At 33.7% G+C, this 17,755-nt stretch overlaps 2 protein-coding genes across 3 annotated transcripts in view; one reads left to right on the top strand and one right to left on the bottom strand.

Moving 5' to 3' along the window:
• Positions 1-3,982, top strand: part of LOC128683065 (uncharacterized protein) — a 73,223-nt gene extending 69,241 nt beyond the window's left edge. Inside the window, exons 23-24 of one of the 2 annotated variants that reach the window (XM_053768280.2) lie at positions 770-850; positions 1,515-1,647. In XM_053768280.2, the coding sequence (XP_053624255.1) occupies positions 770-815 (46 nt within the window). In that variant the 3' untranslated portion in view covers positions 816-850; positions 1,515-1,647. Of the gene's footprint in view, positions 1-769; positions 851-1,514 lie in introns of both variants that reach the window. The other variant, XM_053768278.2, reaches the window with a different exon arrangement.
• Positions 3,983-7,365: 3,383 nt separating this feature from the next.
• Pgd (Phosphogluconate dehydrogenase) lies at positions 7,366-16,492 on the bottom strand. The gene is made up of 12 exons (XM_053768158.2): positions 16,354-16,492; positions 15,326-15,437; positions 14,780-14,894; positions 14,472-14,623; positions 13,959-14,051; positions 13,187-13,337; positions 12,591-12,701; positions 12,023-12,166; positions 11,435-11,589; positions 10,957-11,046; positions 8,927-9,127; positions 7,366-8,418 (listed from the first exon to the last, which is right to left on the bottom strand). The coding sequence occupies exons 1-12, from the start codon at positions 16,359-16,361 to the stop codon at positions 8,299-8,301; spliced, it is 1,452 nt and encodes a 483-aa protein (XP_053624133.1). The 5' UTR covers positions 16,362-16,492; the 3' UTR covers positions 7,366-8,298.
• Between the last annotated feature and the right edge of the window lie 1,263 nt (positions 16,493-17,755).

Genomic DNA, 17,755 nt, shown 5'->3' with positions numbered 1-17,755 from the left:
TTGCTATCCTATTTCCTAATTATTTTTTGTAGTAACTATTGCATCAAACACACATTAATATTGTCAAAGATTATCCGACATAATGCAACCTATATGATAGCTTTCAATTTACATTCTTGTGTCATAAAAAATTACATATCATTATCATATCAAGTTTCTCGTATTTTGTGGCGGTGGCGAATTTTGGATAATGCAGCATTGTCTTCTATTGTATTGTAAATAAAGATTGTGTCTGCAATTAATCCCAACTCCTACCTAAATATCATCTCGAAAAGCGAGCTCATATCACAATACATACTTTAGTTTGCTTAGTATTATCTTGTAGTTTCAGTACCTACCTAGTATCATTTCTTAATTTTTTTATCTTCTAATGAAGCGCACCCACTCCTTTTAATCACCATGGATAATATTTCGTTTATCAATAAATATTAAATTTAAAAACTGTTACGTAAACGCGTTTATATACTAGGTACAATCTTGCAACGTCTCTCAAATTTAATAATACTCTTAAGAATCATCAACACTTTCATTTATTACTTTTGCTAACTATAAGTAAAAAACACTATACTATACTAACACACACGTATTAAAATAATTTGGGACGAAACGCAGACGATATATAGATTTTTCATAGTTGGCTTTCGTCCCATGGTGCTTAATCTAAAAAGCAAAATATATTTGAGAAACATTGCAATAGTGTGCGGATGTCCAATTTAACAATAAATAGGTAAAAAGGTAAATTGTAATATGACTTTCACTCGTTTGTCAGCTCTTTCTTCAGCTCGGGAGGGTGGCACTCCAAATTAGAAGGATGACAATTAAAGGGCTGGCGGATGATGACTTTTACAAGGCAAGATTATTACCTACCCGCAGTTACCTTTAGCTGTATCTGTTTAGGACATTATCGGATGTGTTTTGTATTATATTTTTAATTACCATTAGAAATTTTATGGCATAAGATGCAATGTATGTCTGTAGGCATTATCATTTGTAAACATGGCATTTGTAGGCACATACTCACTGCACGTGTTATTGGTATGTGTTCATATTCATGAAGTGACCGTGGTTGATACTTAGATAATTAATACCTACCTTTTTGCATGTATGTAGATCGTAAAGATTTAGGCAAAATTTGTCGACACTAGGCACCTGAAAGCAAACTGAAACTGGTTTATTGCACTGTTTGTCTTATTGCATGGTAAATAGTATCTGCCACAACCATGTACTATTGGCCTTTCTCCTAACTAATAACTTTTCTTCAACGTTTACTTATTAGATAGACGATGTGATACAATGTGATGTGATATAATCTTTCGAAAATTAAGTAGAGGTATCAGCATGAACCACAGGCCCTAGATAGATAGTTCATTATGTTGTGTGTAATCTTCATAAAGTTATTGAAGATAAAGAGGTATAGCGTATTAGATGTGCAAACGAGCCTACCGAAACATGCTTCGCTTTATAGAAAAGTGTATTTTTTTTAACAATTAGCTAATAATAATTCATAATCGCAGGAACAAGAGTGGCGGTTCGCGCAGCCCCAATCGAAAGGACAAAGAAAACAAGGGTGAAAAGGATGATGATAAGGGAAACAAAGGGGCAAAAGAAGACAAAAAGGATAAAAAAGAAAAGGGAGATAAAGGCGGCAAGAATGATAAAGATGACAAGAAAGAGAAGGCCGATAAAGGAGGAAAGAATAAGGAAGAGAAAAAAGACAAAGGGGACAAGTCAGACAGTCGGGACAATGATGACTGACGACAGCGACGATCGCGGGCATGAACCTTATCCAGACGAAGGGTAAATCTACGAAGGCTTTATCTATGGTGCTTCTAGTTTGGATCAGCCTTACCCCGCGGGCCAAAAATTTAAAATATTTTGGTGTACAAGTATATTTACGGCGATCCAGACAAGATTTGTGATGAACTGTGGACGATGTATTATGAGTGGTGCAATATTCAACATGTTGATGTTTAGACATTTTAATTGTTATTTCAAATACTTACCTATTTAGATTTTATGCAGATCAACAGTACCTAGAAACGATAACAAATATTAAAATATATATTTACAGCGTGCATTAAAAAACTCAATTCGATTGATGTTCAAAAACAATTTAACGTTGCTAATTAAAAATATATTGTTAGTGTTTCGTAAAGTATTGATAAAGAGTTAGTTATTTTCAAACTATCAATAGTTTGAAACCGCTCACACATGTTTTCAATAGATATGTTACTATGTGTTAGATGAATCGAAATTTATTACGAATAGAATTAAGTAGGTACTAATCAAAATAAATGTTTGACATTATGGCAACTCTAAGTAGACTTCTGAAAAGTAGATACTGCTTTAATTTCTAAGGAGCTCAGAGCTGCAATTGTTTAGGTATAAAGTACTGAATCGTGATGGAATGCCTTCGCACGGAATCTGTTAGTTTCTATTCTATATCTAGCGGTCTACTGCAAGCCTTTTATACCAAAGTTTCTAGAGTTGTAATGAATAAGTTTTAGATATATAATGTAGTTATTGGATCGATGTTTAAGTAGATATGTAGTTTACTGAAAGTCATTTGAATTATTAATTTGAAATAGACAATTATTAATGTATACCTAATTGTTAGATCATATTTGTAATATCAACTGCATCCTGTCCCTTGTAATTTGACTTCCCTTGCAACTCAAAGAGTCCCAGTTTTAATAAAAGATATTTGAAAAGGTATGAAATGGTCTATCTATTTTATACCTTTCCAAATGCATGTATCCAAATGGATATTTTTAGTTGATGCCGATACTATAAACATATCCTAAAACCAGTTTATACAATTCTATGTAAGTAAACTTGTTCAAGATAATTATTATATGAATTCTTCTAAATAAGAACTGTATATTTGATATTTGTGGTGATATACACTATATATACACTCACTTTTGCCACTAGATATATCCCGTCTACTGTTGATTTATCTTGGAGACATAAAAGTTAGTGACTGGCGATTTTTCTTAGAAAGAAAAATAAAATATTTTCGCAGAGTATACCTACGATAAATATAGGTAAATGAATTAGACTAGGTAGCTAAGTAACATAAGACGCAATTCATCGTCAATATTTTACGATAAATTACTTATTATATTGAACATTGAATTGAATATTTATGTTAATTTCTATTTACGATTAGGGTATTTTAATGCCCATAGCACTATTTAATAATGAAGGCTGAAAAGCCGTAAACTTGCTTTAGCTCAAAATAGAAGAATAGCGATTTATGATATTATGTAAGGCGTGTGGTTCCCGCCTTAGAATAGGACCTCTCCATATCCTCCTGTGGATGTCGTACGACTAAAGGATAAGTAGTCTAAACAACTGATAGACAACAACAGCATACCCAAAGAGGGTTGATGTCAGGCAGGCGGCCGGTCGTAAAATCTTCGCCAAATCTTCAAGAATGACTGGTTAATTTTTACGCGGGTCCTGGGCTTTTGAAGACCGGGCACACGTGAGATTGAGAGAGAGTAAAATATGTAGCGATTTTTGATAAAAACCGAACTGATAAGTAGGAGGTACTCTCGGCGTAGCTTTGAGCATGCGATTGATCGGAATAAGCGGGACTAGTTAGCAGAGACAAATGTCGGTTGCATATGTGACAGGCAAACTTTGAAATCTCGTAACTACTTATAACATTTAAGTATTTAAACTCTGTTTTTTCTCACAAGTTTTGAGGTACATAAACCAAGCCGTGTAAACAGTTTTATTTTTATTTTAAATCAATATTTATTAAAATAGGCTTTTTAGAAAATTCCGTAGGTATTTACTTTACATCAGAAGATAGGTATTTATATTTATATTTCAGATGATAGATATTTATATTTGTATTACTTACTACTATATAGATACTAAGTACTTAATATTTGATTCCTTTAAGAGAATAAGAACTGTGAATGTTGTTTACATGTTAGGACTCGTAAGAAAAAAATAAATGTACCTACAGTAATTGTTCAATGTTTAATACCTACTTAAAGAGCGTCCATAAATTACGTGAGCCGTTCAAGTTGGGAGTGGAGTAGAGAGACTACCACGTGGTTTTGCGGAGCATTCTTCTTTTGGAAATAAAAAATGGAAATATAATTTTTGTTTTCCTAATATCCGTATAGATGTGCGATAATAGTCAGTGGGTAAAACATGGTTTCTCACTAAAATATGGTCAAACGCTAAAAAGGTGCATCTGTATATTACTTTTTCTTTTAAAAAATTCAACGTAATTATACCTGAAACATATTTTGAAATAACGTGAGATTGAGGGATTCCCATCCCTTAATGTCATGAAGAGATGAATAGTATTTCACTATCCTTATCAGAGAGGGAGAGATAGAATTTTTTAAATTGTTATATGTAATTTGGACGCCTCTTACTACAATAGATCAGTAAATGTTTGATGTTTACCATGTGTATATGTCTAAACTCGTAAAGTAAGTATACGTTCCTTTGTCTTAGTGTAATCATGAAAACCTAATTAAGGCCACCTTCCCTGAAACGATCTGTTTTGTGTTTGTAGGAATTAAACGTGTACTATGTAGTATAGGTACCTAGTTCATTATCTATTTTAGGGCTCAAAACATGGTAGTATACACTTGCCTATTACCTATTTCGAACGAATAATGAATAAAAACAAAGTTTTCAGATTTTTTCTTCAAGTCAGTACATTATCTATCATATACGTACATTTCAAATAAAATAATAATATGAAGAGAGAGACAATCCCTACCCTAGCTACGCCTGTGATAGCAAGAATTATAAATTTACATCTAGATAGGTACATACTCCATACCCACACAATCTTAGAGAATTACAGTTTTGACAACATGTCGCTTGTTGACCATCGGAAATTGCAATTTTGCAAACGGCACAAGTTTATCGCAAATTTTTCATTTTAGAATCCAGACTGTCACATCATGGCCAGATAAGGTAGTTTCAAAATCTTTCTTTACTTTGTTTCAGACGAACGCGGCCTTAATAGGCAGTTAGTTTCATCCACGACATTATCAATCGTCATCATAAACAGTTTTAGGTATACCTAATAGGTAATTAGGTATATATTTATTCACATTGTTTGGAAATAATACCCTAAAATGCATGTTGATTCCAATCGTCAACATACTTTTAGGTAGGTGCCTACTTGGAAAAAAGTGGTCATTCTTTCAAAAAAATATTAAAAGGTCATCTCGCCTTCTAGCACTTGGTCTGCCTGTAGGTACCTCTCCGGCTCTCAAGTAACCAAAAATAAAAGTCTACCTAAGTACATACCTAAAAAGAAATTTGTGAATTCAACCATAAATTATCTTAGGTATCCCAGGATTTCAACACATTCGCAAATCACGAATTAATATAAGTTATGCAGTAACGATTTACGTACTTTGTTACACAAACTTTAATCCCTTTTGTCAGGCCGATTTTTAGCAATTAGTTATTTATATTATTGTATTATTTAATGCATTATTGGGATAAATGTTAAATATATTTATTTATTAATAATTAGATTCTATTTTTTCATGATGTGACATTTTATTTAATGAAATCATGCATTTAAGGGTTTAATAATACTTATTTAATTAAAACAAAATCTAACGTAGATGTTATCAGTTACATACTCAGAACATTCATATTTCATCAAGCCATAGTTCCATAGTTTCTGCAGATTAATAAAAATTATTCGTGTCAGCGTGTTTTATTTATTTGTGTATACGTATGTGTGCGAGCATGGAAGCTGACAAAAAATTCTTCAGCCATGTACAGTGGCGTCACCCGCTTTTGAGGCCAAATGCTTTTTTATACAGAGGTTTATTGATACGTATATGCAATATTCAGGTTTGATGAGAAATTCTACCTTATATGGCCGTATTTATGCAAAGAGGAGCCAGGACATGCTATGGCGTAGGTATCTAACCTTTGATATATATTAGCACTTTCAAAGCTATTAAGTACTGCACTCATATAACTTTGCTAAAGCACCCAGGTATTCTAAGTCTAGGTGTATTTGAAGCACCTGAGGTCCCTTATGTCTTAGATCGGATTGATATTTTTTCAAAATCAGTCTTGAAGCACCTACTTTAGCCAAGTTCTTTAAGTGGAATTATACCCTATGCTGATTGACAGGTTGATAAAGCTTGCCTGTTTCGATAAATGGTGTGTGAACACTGGAAATGAAGAAATATTTCCAAATTTTGCCCTCATGAGGGAATAATCTGGAGTATCGCATTGCATCTGCATTTACCTACTCACATCTACCTACCTAGGAAGGGTTGCTTTTGTAAAATAGACACCTGTTCTGAAAAAAATATATATTTGCATAGCATGCAGGTAAAGCTCGCTCGCTTTGTGTGCAGGTCACTGTACCTATAGGTTTTTTAGATGTTTCTTTTTTAGACCAAGAGTCCTGATAATGTGTCCCGAGATGTTCTCACCCCAACCCAAATCTGACAATCTCAACATTTTATAAAAGCATTCGCTACTTGCCTACGTAAGTATTTTATTTTTAGTAGCCTTCTCTAGGTTAGTAATATTTACAATGACCAAAGTCATACATAAGTGGATAACAAATTTATTCACATCATTTATAACATACAAACATTTTTCTCACTTCATTTTTTGCCGCAGCAATTGCCGGATGGCAGTATCTGGTACACTCTGTTCGCTCGATCTTTCGCGAATACCGCCCTACCAGGCGCGGGCAGGCTTCTCTTCAGGCAGGGGGTCCATATGGCAATCAGAAGAACTGCCAAAAGTGCGGCGTAAACCATGTTTACGCTAGGTTTACGCCTTCGCTACGCGGACATAAATAAACCCACATTTGAACATTACTAGTGTTATAGTAGCTCCATCTCTCTTAAAATATGTCACTTAATACAACATTTTAATTTAGTATAACTGTTTGTGTTGCACTACATTTAAATTCTCGAAAAATGTCGATAAATCACATTGACTAATGTCTATGTGACTTCTGACTATAGACAATGACTACAAAAGGATTTCCTATGTAGGTCGAGAGCCGACTCGCTGTCACATCAGTATGACACAATAATATTTTTCCTGACATTCACACTTCATGGTGACTGTCAATAATCAATAGCAATGTGACACAGAATAACCTTAAGAATACTTAGTATTTTTCTTCACATTAACACATGGTGTGATTTTTATTAAACCAATAGGATTATTGAGATTATACGAGGCATCATGTTGGTAGGCTAGAAGCATATGTCGTAGGTAAGGTTCTACTTGAAGGTCGCTACCTCCCTATAAAATTGTAACACTTTGAAACAACGCAAATTCGCATAATACGAGTGTATGCGACAAGGTTCTAAATAAATCACAGTGTTAAATCTAACTTTTTATTTAAATAAGTAATAAAAACATCAAAAAATAGGAAGCACCCTTTCTCTTGTTAAAATATCATTTCAACAATCGAGTATATTCACGTTTAACTTGTGGAAAAATACATTTATAATAAAACATCCAACCACCGATACAGTAATTATTAACAAAAAGGAATGATTACAAGTCACTTGAACCACTTAGAAAAATAAGCAACCCAACGTAATGGAATACACGGGAATGTCATCGCTTAAAGAATATTTTTGTAAAATATTATCACATTTTTTTATTGTATGTGTAAATTGTCATAAAATAATTGTACTTAATTTTAGATTATAAATGGAACTGGTTATATAAATGTGTATGCATACATACAGTGAAATATAACAGGAACCTGTTACATATATAGATATATATGTAACAAGTTCCTGTATAGATAATACAAAACTTCATAATAATACCAAGTATTAGGGTACCTATGAATGATTCTTTAATAACAATTATTAATAATAGCGAAAAAAGATAACAAAAACAAATAATGTAAGTAAATAAAGCATTTCTTTTTTTAAATAATGACAATTTTTGGAGGAAATCCACGTGATAACATGACTTGTGTGCAGCGTTGCGATTATGACGGAACGTCCTGATGACTCCAGAATTTATCTGACTGTTAATCCACGGGACAGGATTAACAGTCAGAAGCAAGAAACAAACAACTTTGGCATAGGTACTATTGCACGAAGGGTAAATCTATAAATTAGGGAATGTAAATTTTCCATAAAATCTAGCCATTACAAATATGAAAAAAACTATTTAACTATATTAATTTTCGTGTTCTCATGTCCCGCTTTTGACGAAATAATCCCGCTTTTTTACTCATTAGGATTGAAAATCTCTGACTTTGACCAAAAATCTGGCAACGCTGGTGGAGTGTATTTAGTTGTTGTAAGTGGAAGCGGACACGTTGCCGCCGTGGCCGGTCCAGTTGGTGTGAACGAAGTCGCCTGGCTTCGTCATCAGCTCGTACGTGTGCGCGCCGAAGTAGTCCCTTTGGGCCTGAAACGTTCAAGAAACAATTTATTTATTTTATATGTTAAATACATAAATTTAAAAAATAACATAAATTATACGCATCTACTGGAGTAAACCGCGTGAAAATCCATGCAGTAGTTTTTGAGTTTATCGCGAACAGATGGACAGACGCAATTTATATATTATATATTTTTCAATTTTATATATATAATATACTTTTCAATTTTATGAATTCAACGGAGTGTTGGGTATTGCGTACTTGCATCATGACATCACGATTTTGGACTCGAATAGAATAAAATCTATAAAAACATACTGGTTCATGTGCCTTTTTGCTCTAATAAAGAAAATGTAAATAACTCGCAACACTATAGCCAAAGGCCAGAAAAGAGAATAGTATGGACATTTAACACACACATAAATTGAGTACACACACATGCGTTACAATTCCGTATAACCGTGCAGCAAAAGTGCTACACGGGAATTAGGTACATGGGCCATAAACCCTATATTCTTTAGGAAAAAGAGTCACCTGTAACAAATTGGCAGGCAAGACATCCGCGCGGTACCCGTCGTAAAAGGCGAGCGCAGAGCAGAAGGCGGGCGCGGGGACACCGACGAGCGCCGCCTGCGCGACCACCTGCCGCAGCGACGCCTGCGCAGAGCTGATGCGCCCGCTGAAGTACGGGTCCAGAAGTAGGTTCGATAGCTGAGGGTTCTTCGTGAACGCGTCCTGAAAAACAACACTTCCTATTATCTGTTACTAACACAAGATTTCGGTAGGTAGTCGTAAAAGTCAGATAACTTTAGGCGGGTTGAATAAAATCTGACACCAATGTTAGCAAGAACACACTCGAAAACTAGATCCATAAAAGCTTGACGACCTCGGTGGCGCAGTGGTAAAGTGCTTACCTCTGAACCGACAGGTCCCGGGTTCGATCCCCGGTCTGGTCATGATGGACAATGATCTTTTTCTGATTGGCCCGGGTCTTGAACCTATCTATATATAATATGTATTTGCTATAAAATATAGTACCGTTGATTTAGTATCCCGTAACACAAGTCTCGAACTTACTCTGACACCAATGTTAGCAATAACACACTCGAAAACCAGACTACCCCTTTTTGGTATATACCCTACGTTGCCCCATACTGGGCAAAGTCTAGGCCATCTTGTTCTTTAACATTTTCAAACGCATGGTAAACCTATTGATCTATAAACATTTAATATAAAAAAATAACTTAATGAATATAAGTAAAAAACGTTTAAGTACAAAAAGACAACGTTAACGAAGTGATCCTCAAGAGGTAAAATAATCGATACAACTTAGGACCAATCAAATGATATTTAATGTAGATACAGAATATTAGAAATAAATATTGCTCTCTCTATCCTGTCCTGCCCTTACGGATAGACTGAGCAATGTTTATTTATCTGCGTATTTTATAGGCATACATCTAATACAATATTGCAGGCTTATACCTAACTAAAATTATATGTTATACTTAGATATGTGACATTTAATTGAGCTGACCTGAATCACCGAAAAACAAAATGCAAATCACGATATATAAAATATCGGCGCATTATCGGATAACCCGCTGTCACTGACATACAGAGGCTATCACAATGTCACAAACGGTCACCACGAGCCCAAACGACTCACGCACCGGCTTCTGGGACAATTACCCATTTTCAGATATCGCTATGATTATGTAAGGAGACATTATGTATACTGAATAATAGGTAAATGATTTATTGGTTGCTAGCTTTTGCCCGCGGCATCACTATTTATAAATATAAAAATACATATACATGCCCGACGGCAAATTATTGTCGTGTGTGAAACGCATGATATTTAAATAATAAATTTAATAAATAAATATCAATTGAATTGATAACTTTATAGCGTCCGCTGTTGACATCGTTCGCATTGACAAGATAGTCCGGCAACCTGATAACGGGGAGACCGAATTTGTTGTCGAAGTAAAATATGCCTACAATTGACGGTATAAAGCTCATATTCAATGAACATAATTAAGCCGGTAGAGCCGGGTGACGAACACCACCGTCACTACTCGATCTAGTGATAATAATACAATATGATACAAGCATGCAGATGTTAAGATTATTATAACGAAGTGGGATTTTCGCATGACGCGAAGCTAATCACCACAATAAAGCAATACGTTTGCTTTCCTACTTAATATAAATGCAAAAGTTTTCGAGGATGTGTAGCAAGCAAAAAGTACTGGACGGTTTGTTATGAATACAATGTAATATACACATAACCTGGATTTACACATAGGGCGAAGTTAGTGACCAATAAACGCACGCAAATCACGCTTAAAGTCCACACGTATAATGCCGACTATTTCACTAACGGCAAACAGTTCGTCAAAATTTGGCGGATTTAGTATGCATTGCTGGTTTCTTTATTTATTGCGGTAAATAAAATTTCAAACTATGCAATGTTCATTCATTCGCGTAGGCATCTATCAGAGTTGATCGATAGTGTGTATACGTAAAGCACATTTAGAGTACTTATGATGAAAATGTACCTTAATATTTCCAAGGAAGACGCTGCGGATGATGCAGCCTCCGCGCCACATCAAAGCTATGCTGCCGTAGTTTAGGTTCCATTTGTTAACCTGTCAAATGTAAAACTAATTAAAATACTAAATAGATATACTGTGCATTGTATTTTAAACTTTAATAGTAAAACATACTCTTTTGATCCATAATTAAAACTATTATTTCCTTTCTCTTGTTTCACAAGAGTTATTTTTACCTGAGTGAATCCGGTCCGCGCTGCTAGTTACACATAAAGATAGTTTGTGGCACTTAACTTTACACCGACTTCCACTCAAGTAGTAAGTTAGCATTTATTTCACTACAAGTAGCCATCCCGGTTTTGCTTGGGTAAAACCATAATAAATAAAAAGTTACCTATGTACTCCTGAACGTTCCATCTATCTATCTAGTAGTTTTTGAGTTTATTCATTACAAAACAAACAAAAACAAACATTATAAAAATACCTTGGCAGCTTCGCGCAGCAGCATGAAGCCTTGCGCGTACGAGATCAGCTTGCTGGCGAACAGAGCCCTGCGCAAGTGTTCCAGGAACTCCTTCTTGTTCCCGGCGAATTTGATCTCGGAGCCGGGGAGACTCTTGCTGGCTTTTAGACGCTCGTCTGTTTTTATTTTTTTAGTTTATTAGTAACTTGAAGTTTTATTAACTTTAAGTAAAGTAAATAATAGAACTTTAAAGTTTGACAAGTTATAATAAACTTTTGTAGGTTCAATCCTCAGTCAGCATCGCGATGGATGGATTTCTCTTCTTTAAATTTTACCAAACTCTGATTTTATAATCAGAATTTGGTTTCAATGCATAGAACACAGGGTGCTACAAAACAATAAAGTGAATGCGAAAATGGTTCATATTAATTTTAAACTTCGCACAATAGTACACAGACCCTATATAATAGTATACTAACATATAATCATCGATAACAAATCTCTGTGGTTTTATCATAATGCATTTTATATATAACATTTTGTATTGTGTTTTTAAATTAAAAGATATAAGTAAATGAAACTTAATATAATAGTTAAAATCAAAGCTACCTTTGAGAGCTGAGAGGCACCTAGCAAACACAGCCTCCCCGATCAGAGTGACCGGCACGCCATACTCCAGTGCAGCAATACCCGTCCATTTGCCAGTGCCCTTCTGCCCGGCTGTGTCGCGGATCTTGGGCAGAAGGTACTTGCCTATGGGAGAAAACAAGTCTCATATTTAATCTCCGTGATATTTGTACAGATGACATTTTTTAAATTACATTATTATAAAAAAGTCCCCCTGTCTGTAGGTCGCGATAAACTTAAAAACTACTATTCTAAAATTACTACAGGACGGTTTTTTGTGCGGTATTAATGATTTGCGAGGAAGGTTTAGGTATTTATTAATTTATTATGGTTTTTCACGAGCGAATCCGGGACGGGGAGCTAGTGTAAAATAAAAGCATGAGGCTTCAAAAAACAATGCGGAAAAAGACAATATAAATCACTGTTATTTTTCATATCGACATGACGATGCCATAACTTCAGATATAGAATGCGATAATAGATAAAACACTTGTTTAATAGTAATTCAGTCTAAGATAAAATTTATCGGACATGACACAACAGTACTTACCATCGTTGTCCTTGAATTTCAAGATATCTCTTGTGATTTCTATTAAAAACGAATCCAATTCCCCTTTGTTCCACTCTTCGAATACTTGCGCCATTTCATTTTGTTCCAAACCTGAGAAAATCAAATAACATTGAAAGGCGGCCAAGAACACTTAAACAAAAAAATACTAATGATCGATATATGCGTTTAGAAACTTGATGTCATAGGCAACATAATTCACAACATTTTCAGATACCAAAACTGTTTCATACAAAACCTTACTCCTACCCGGTTATGCTATAGGCTGGAGTTTGTAAAAGGTACAGTAGATCGGCGCGATATGGGACAAGAGATATTAGCGCTGTCCCGTTTCTCGGTGTGTTTCTCTTATTAGTATGAGCGAAAAAGAAGATTATGAAGATGTTATTTCTATCTACTAAAAAGGTCTATCTTAATTTTAGCATTAAAAAACATCACATTTAGAAATCATTTGGTTACATGTGCACACGTGCTTTTTTCGTTATTCATTATTCTCGTAATTATATTTATAGGTATAATATACAGCCATAGCAAATTTTGTATCTATTATATTTCAAAAAACACGATATTAAACTTACCAAGTATATCCTTCATGACATGGTAGGCTTCGCAGATAAGCTGCATATCTCCATACTCGATGCCATTATGAACCATCTTGACGAAATGTCCCGCACCATCCTCCCCCACCCAGTCGCAGCATGCCTCGCCATTCGCTTTCGCACTTATTGCCTGAGAAATTAAAAATTAAAAACTTTATAATCCCACCTTCATAAGGATACTGAATAAAAACATGAGCCTCCTTAAAATGACAAAATGTATGAATGTACTTTTCCTTTAAACCACATAAAATAAAAATTGTTTTGTTGATAGTTTACAGTACCTCGCATTTTTAGCTTTATTCTATTCGTCTAACTTGTATACTCGTTCAATTTGTGTGAAAGGTCACCTTGAAACTTAGTGCCAACAGACGCAATCTCTTGTCTGTTTTTGGTTGATACCTTCTTTATATAATGCCGTAATCTTACAATGATTTAAATTATTACCGGCCCCCTTAAAACTCGAATTTAAGACATTACTAGTTCTCATACGCGGTTTCATGCGCGTTAATTTCCCACGGGACCAGTACGTACACTAGCCTATGTCCTGCTCCATGTGTACTCCTAGACAAACACACACGCGGCAGAGGACTGTGCTTTATAACATGCATGAATATGGATGTGAGTTTATATTTATGAGTAGTTTCGTTTCTGTGCGTTTTTATCTGATTATGACGCATTGCTTATTTGTTCATTAGAAAGCAGATAGGTATTTAATTGAAATATTATATTTTTATTTGGTCATAATACTAACCTGAAATATGGGTTTAACATGAGGCCAAGCCGCTGGATGGCCCCCAGGCATCAGGGAAGGTCCGTACCGAGCGCCGTCCTCGCCGCCGCTCACCTGCATTGTAAACCCAATGTCATCAATAGAATAACTTAAACAATATTATTACCAGGTAGAGGTTGCTCCAGATAGCTAGTATTTTATAGCTTTGAAATTAGATTTAAATGACAAATACTCAATTAGATCTTGAGACAATTATTGTCTGCATACACACACATGTGTTTTTTGGAGTTAGCCAATAGCACCTGACATACTGCGAGGACATACCTTGCTCCAGACCCATGCATGCATGGGGATTGCGGAATATGTTTTTGAGAAGACAATTTTAGTGAAGAATAGATTTATTTTCATCAGTTTTGGACCATATCCATAATACTCAACCTCTTGATTTTTAGGGTGTATTAACTCAATACCCTGCATAAATTGATTCACCTTCTTCCTTAGGGATGGGGCAATAATAAAACAATGAACACTTACACCCATGCCAATATAATGGATGCCAGTTGGTACAAGCTCCTTGCACCATCTCTGTGTATCCAGATATTGAGAATTACCACCATCTATAATGATATCTCCTTTCTCTAGTAGTGGCACAAGATTTTTTACAAATTCGTCTACTGCAGACCCAGCTAAAAAGAATGACATGTAATATTAAATTTTGAACAATATCAGCAATAACATAATAAATTTACAAATATTGAATCAATATATAAGTATCAAAAATAGAATTTATAAAAGTTCCAAAACTTTAATCATAAAAATTGAAATATAATGAAAATACCAACCTTTTACCAATAACATAACTTTTCTTGGCTTTTTAAGTTTATTTACCATATCTTGTAATGATTTTGCTCCAATAATTTTTGTTCCCTTTGCCTCATTTTTAAGAAACTGATCAACCTTTGGAAGGGAAATGTACATTTAATTTTTAACTTTGTCAATTTTCCATATTGGATTTTCAGGTGTGGTTCAAATTATACATTATCATTTTACTTATATATTCATGGAGTAAACTAATGAAAATTATTATTTTAAGTACAGTGTAGTATAATAACAATATCTCATGGCATGTGGTCATCAACATCAGATAGCCAACAACAGCATTCCCATAGAGATTTGATTGTAAAATCATAGCCAAATCTTAAAAAATAACACATTTATGGCTCCGAATGTAACATGATGATAAGGATTAAAAAGAATAGCACAAAATGAATGGATTCCTAATGTGAAATGAATTTCATATGCTTAACACCCATTAATTTTGTAGTCTTTCATAAGGGTTGAAAAAGTATGGAATATAGGTACCAATTTAATAATTCAATTTAGTTTACCTTTGCAACAGTTCTGTTATATGCACAGACCACAAAACCATGGTCGTCCATGTTCAGAATGAGGTTTTGACCCATAACTGCGAGGCCTATGAGGGCAATATCAGCTTTTTGCCTGAATAATAAACAACAACTTTGTTAATTCTTGATGTTTTTGTCACATAATGCAAAATAAAGCATGTGACACAAGGCACAATGCAAAACATTGCTAAAATTATTCACCTATATGTTGTATGCATGAATGTTTTGCCTACAAATTATGGTAAGTACAACTGTTATTCTTTTCTACATAGGTACTAAAGAAATTCTATAATATTGAGACATATTTTTGTAACATACACATAAAACTGTTTTGGCATTTCATTGTTTTAAGAATTTATTAACACAACAATCTCATTTCTAATTCATATATTTTATTTATTATAATATAAAAAATATATTTTTTTTACGAGTTTAAAAGTAACTGCATGTTGTTAGTAACTGTGTGCTTAGCAATAACAGTAGCTGTCAATGCCAAAGTGCATATGTTAACAAGTCACCTTCAGTTAACCTTGTAAAGCTCAATGGAATCACAAAAATGTAATTTTTCTCTATGATATCTATACTAATACCTAAACCTAATTAAATTTAATTTCGCCATATGTATGTAGCTACTATCATGTCCTTTTATTTATGGAACAAATTGACTAAAACATGATTGAAAACCTAATAAAATATATTTATGACTGACCTTGTATCTATGACTGATACAAGTTTACATTGTACTCCAATATCCAAAAAAAATACAAACCTAATTGGGAACTCTGTTTCTTGAGGAAAACATCAGAATGCAAGGTTATGTGTAACATAGTGTAAAAAAATTGGGAATAATAATTAGTTAATAACAATAAGTATAATCATTTCATCCTTTGAATTAGAAATGTTGAAATAAATCATAAGAAAATAATAAAAAAATCAACTACAATTAATACAGATGCATACATGCACATTATTTGATTAGATTTTTTACAAATGGATAGTTATCTACTTACTCGGCCATTTTTTTAATAGTTTACACTAAACACACAACTAATTTTATTAGTTTATATTTATAATGTGACTCTAATTAAACTAAACGTGCGGTTCTTGGTTCTAATAAAGTGAAATGAGAATGGAGAATGGACAGCATGATTTTTATTAAATAACGACTAGGTTTGGGCAAAATAATCGATATATCAAAATATCGATATTTTTTCAGGAAAAAAAAATTTATAAATCAACTATATCACTCCCGCGATATATCACTTTCGAATCTTAAATTTAAAAAAAGAGTAGTTAGGGAGTTGTCTCTTTTGGTTTAGTTTATTTAAATTTCATCAATTTTTACAAATCATCGCTTATTGCGCAGCAAATAAGATATATAAACATATCAATATGTATTTAGTAATTTTTTAACGATTCATTTGAAAAAATCGATACGATGTATATCGATATTTTTTCCCCATTTGCCCATACATAATGACGTCGATCCATTGGTTCTCATAGGTTAGTTAGTTGTTTACTATGAAACAGCGATTGACATCATTCCAATTCAAAAGTAAAACTAAACAAAAACATAAATATAAGTGTTTTTTATGGTACAGACGATATTTTCATAAATTGCATGTCGTCATTTGTTTCATTCTGAAATAGTGATGTGCTCAATCTAAATAAAATGTAAAATTTTACCCTCTGTTATTATAATGAATAAAAATATATAAAATAAACTTTTATTTTATTTTCGTCCTAAATACCCTCATCGCAATAATCCGAGCGTAATGTCCCCCTTGCATCATCACTATAGAGAGTGACACTTCTTCAGCGCCTGTCAATCGACATAGAAACAGGTGCAATCTGTATTTCCCATCTTCAAAACTTTTATGCATTTCCAGCTATTTATCAAAAAATATATTTGTTGGAATAAATAATATAATACAAATTAATACGTAGAAAAAATCCCAAATTTTAATGAGTACCTCGTTTATTTTACTAATAAAATTTTTATTCTGTTGAACGTCTGACTAGTTGCAACATTACATACAAATCCCCCTTTAAAAACTTGTTTGCCACGCGAAAATCTACCGCTGGCACCGCCGTGGTTTTTGATTATTTCAAGTGCTACTGGTACTTATTTTAGATATTTTCAGTTCAAAGTTAGAGTTGAGGAATCTGTTCCTCCGTTTTTGTGTTAATTTTCTAGAATTCTGGATTGTTTGTGCGATAAAGGCGCTTTTTATTGGTATTTTGCTATGCTGTGCTGTTGTGTGAATTTTCGAAATTATTTCGAATTTGCACCAACTATGACTCATCGATGTGCATTAGGGTGCAAAAATATTATAATAAACATAAAAAATATAAAAACAGAAAATAAATGAAATATTAATTATATCAGTTTTTTATTTTAATAAGGGAGTC

This window comes from Plodia interpunctella, chromosome Z, assembly GCF_027563975.2.
Source record: "Plodia interpunctella isolate USDA-ARS_2022_Savannah chromosome Z, ilPloInte3.2, whole genome shotgun sequence".
Classification (NCBI taxonomy): domain Eukaryota; kingdom Metazoa; phylum Arthropoda; class Insecta; order Lepidoptera; family Pyralidae; genus Plodia; species Plodia interpunctella.
Note: the sequence above shows the minus strand (reverse complement) of the source record. Positions and strands in the feature narration are given on the sequence as shown.